The 2,230-nt window shown below is 20.9% G+C and overlaps 1 protein-coding gene across 1 annotated transcript in view; it reads left to right on the plus strand.

Moving 5' to 3' along the window:
* Window positions 1-1,101, plus strand: part of LOC145831944 (protein C19orf12 homolog) — a 4,476-nt gene extending 3,375 nt beyond the window's left edge. Inside the window, exon 5 of the mRNA XM_082939299.1 lies at window positions 764-1,101. Coding sequence (XP_082795425.1) covers window positions 764-830 — 67 coding nt within the window. The 3' untranslated portion in view covers window positions 831-1,101. The remainder of the gene's footprint in view (window positions 1-763) is intronic.
* Window positions 1,102-2,230: the final 1,129 nt, after the last annotated feature.

The raw sequence follows: 2,230 nt of genomic DNA on the forward strand, positions 1-2,230 counted from the left end.
AAAATTAGTTGTTTTTTTTTCTGTTTAGTAATATCTTAAATGAAATACTTGATACTTAAGGGTCATAGAATGATATCTTCAAGTAAAAAGTCTGAATATTTGAAAAACTATAACAATTAGATTATTATTTTGATATCTTGTTAAAAGTTTAAGATTTTTATTTTGTGAATATTACTTATTATATTAACACAAAATGATGTGTCTTCAGGTAAATATTATTGACAAAATTCTGAAAAACAAACAAAAAATATACCTGAAAAATAAACAGTTGTTTAAATGTAATTTAATTTTGGTCATAATTAAATACTCAAATCATTTACAGTGTTGGCCTTGATATAGATAAATTCTTTCTAAATAACTTTATAAAGTTTAATAAGTTAAATTAATTAATTGCAGTTTTTTATTCTTACTCTTTGTCATAATTCTCATAATTATTAGTAATGACTTGAATTTTTGAAGTTCAAACCGTTTAATTTTGTTATAGTTATTAAAAAAAAGATTGGTATTAAGGTTTTTTAGTTTAGTTTATTATTGTGTAACTTATTTTATAATACTGTTTTAAAAACAAAATTTAATGATGAGCCGTTTTTAACAAAATAGGTTTATTAAAAAGTATGTAAAATAGGTTAAAGCATGTAATTGTTTATTTAAGACTAAAAAATCAAGTTTTATTACTTGTGTTTTAAATTGCTTAGTTCAATAACTTTCATGTAAATACTTCAAATATAAAATAAAAAAAATTAAATGTTTATAATTTTGTCAGGCACAAGGCTATAAGACTTCTGAAAAATTTTGTTACAAACAACTTGAATATGCAGCTTGTAGAATAAACAGAAAAAAAATCGAAAAAAGATACTTTAGTGCTTGTTATTAAATGTAGTTTCTTTAAATGTTGAAATTTCAATTTTTTTTAAATCAAGTGTGTCAAAAAAGCTTTGCCTTATTTACTTGAACTGTTTTTTGAACTTGTTTTTCTCTTATGAAAAATTGTAATTACAGATCTAATTAATCAAAATAATTGTTTTTTGCATTAATTAAAATTAGTACATAAATCTATAAGTGATGCAATTTATGTAGTTTAGACTGTTTATCCAATTATACGTCGATTTTGTTTATATATTTACTCTATTTAATGTGCTTCTTAGTATAATTAACTATTTAATCATTGTTTTTAGCTTGTAATTAGCATTTTTTTATAATCCTTTAAGTTAAAAAAAAATGTTTTGATAAAAAATAAAAGTTATTTAGGTAACTACATTTAATTATATTTTAATCAAGTATTCATGTTTTTGTTTCTAATTTCAAGTATTGTTTATTATCGTTAAAGTTGTAAAAATGTAATAAAAAAAAAATTTTAGTAGCTTGTTTTCAATAAACAATTAAATAGGTTCTGGCTTAAACAGTTTGAACAGAATTATTTAATTACTTTTTAGACAACATGTTGTTTTCAATGTTTACAGAAAATTTTAAATTAAATTTTGATCTTGAACTTATATCCAAGTGTACCCTAATTATTGTAAAACTATTGATTCAGAAAAGAATGAGCATATTTAAATTATTGGAATGATAGTTTTTTCTAATTATTACACAAATTTTTCAATTTTCAGTTACTTTACTTTTTTCAAGACTTTATAGAATAAACAGTTTTAAATGTTACAGGTTAATTAAAATGGTTTACGTTTTCAATACGATCAAATATTAAATCTAACTTTACTGAATACATTAGTTTATGTTTTTATTTTTCGGTTTGAAAAATTGCATTGTTGTAATAAAAAACTAAATATAAAATACTTAAAATCTATTTCATTTTATAAATAAGCTCATAGTTTTTGATGATAAAACAAAATGTAAACATTAATACAATGATTAAACAAACTTAACTCAACTGACAATTTTGTAACAACACTGAACTGTAGTTTTGTTCGTATATTGAAATCTTTCTGTTTGCAAACTAATAAACTAAATAAATATTTGCTTGCCTTTCTCTTTTATATGTTTTATTGAAGTTTATAGTTTAAATATGATGAGTTACACTAGTAAAACTGAACTGTAGTTTTGTTTGTTTTCGAAATCTTTCTATTTGCAAACAAATAAAATAAATAAATATTTATTAACCTTTCTCTTTCATATGTTTTGTAGAGGTTTGTAGTTTAAATATGTTGAGGAACACAATAAATATCAAACAGTTTTCCTTTTAAAGTAAAACTTGAATAGTATATATAATTTGGCG

The sequence above is a fragment of the Thalia democratica genome, chromosome 3, assembly GCF_965202585.1.
Source record: "Thalia democratica chromosome 3, ktThaDemo2.hap1.1, whole genome shotgun sequence".
Taxonomy (NCBI): Eukaryota; Metazoa; Chordata; class Thaliacea; order Salpida; family Salpidae; genus Thalia; species Thalia democratica.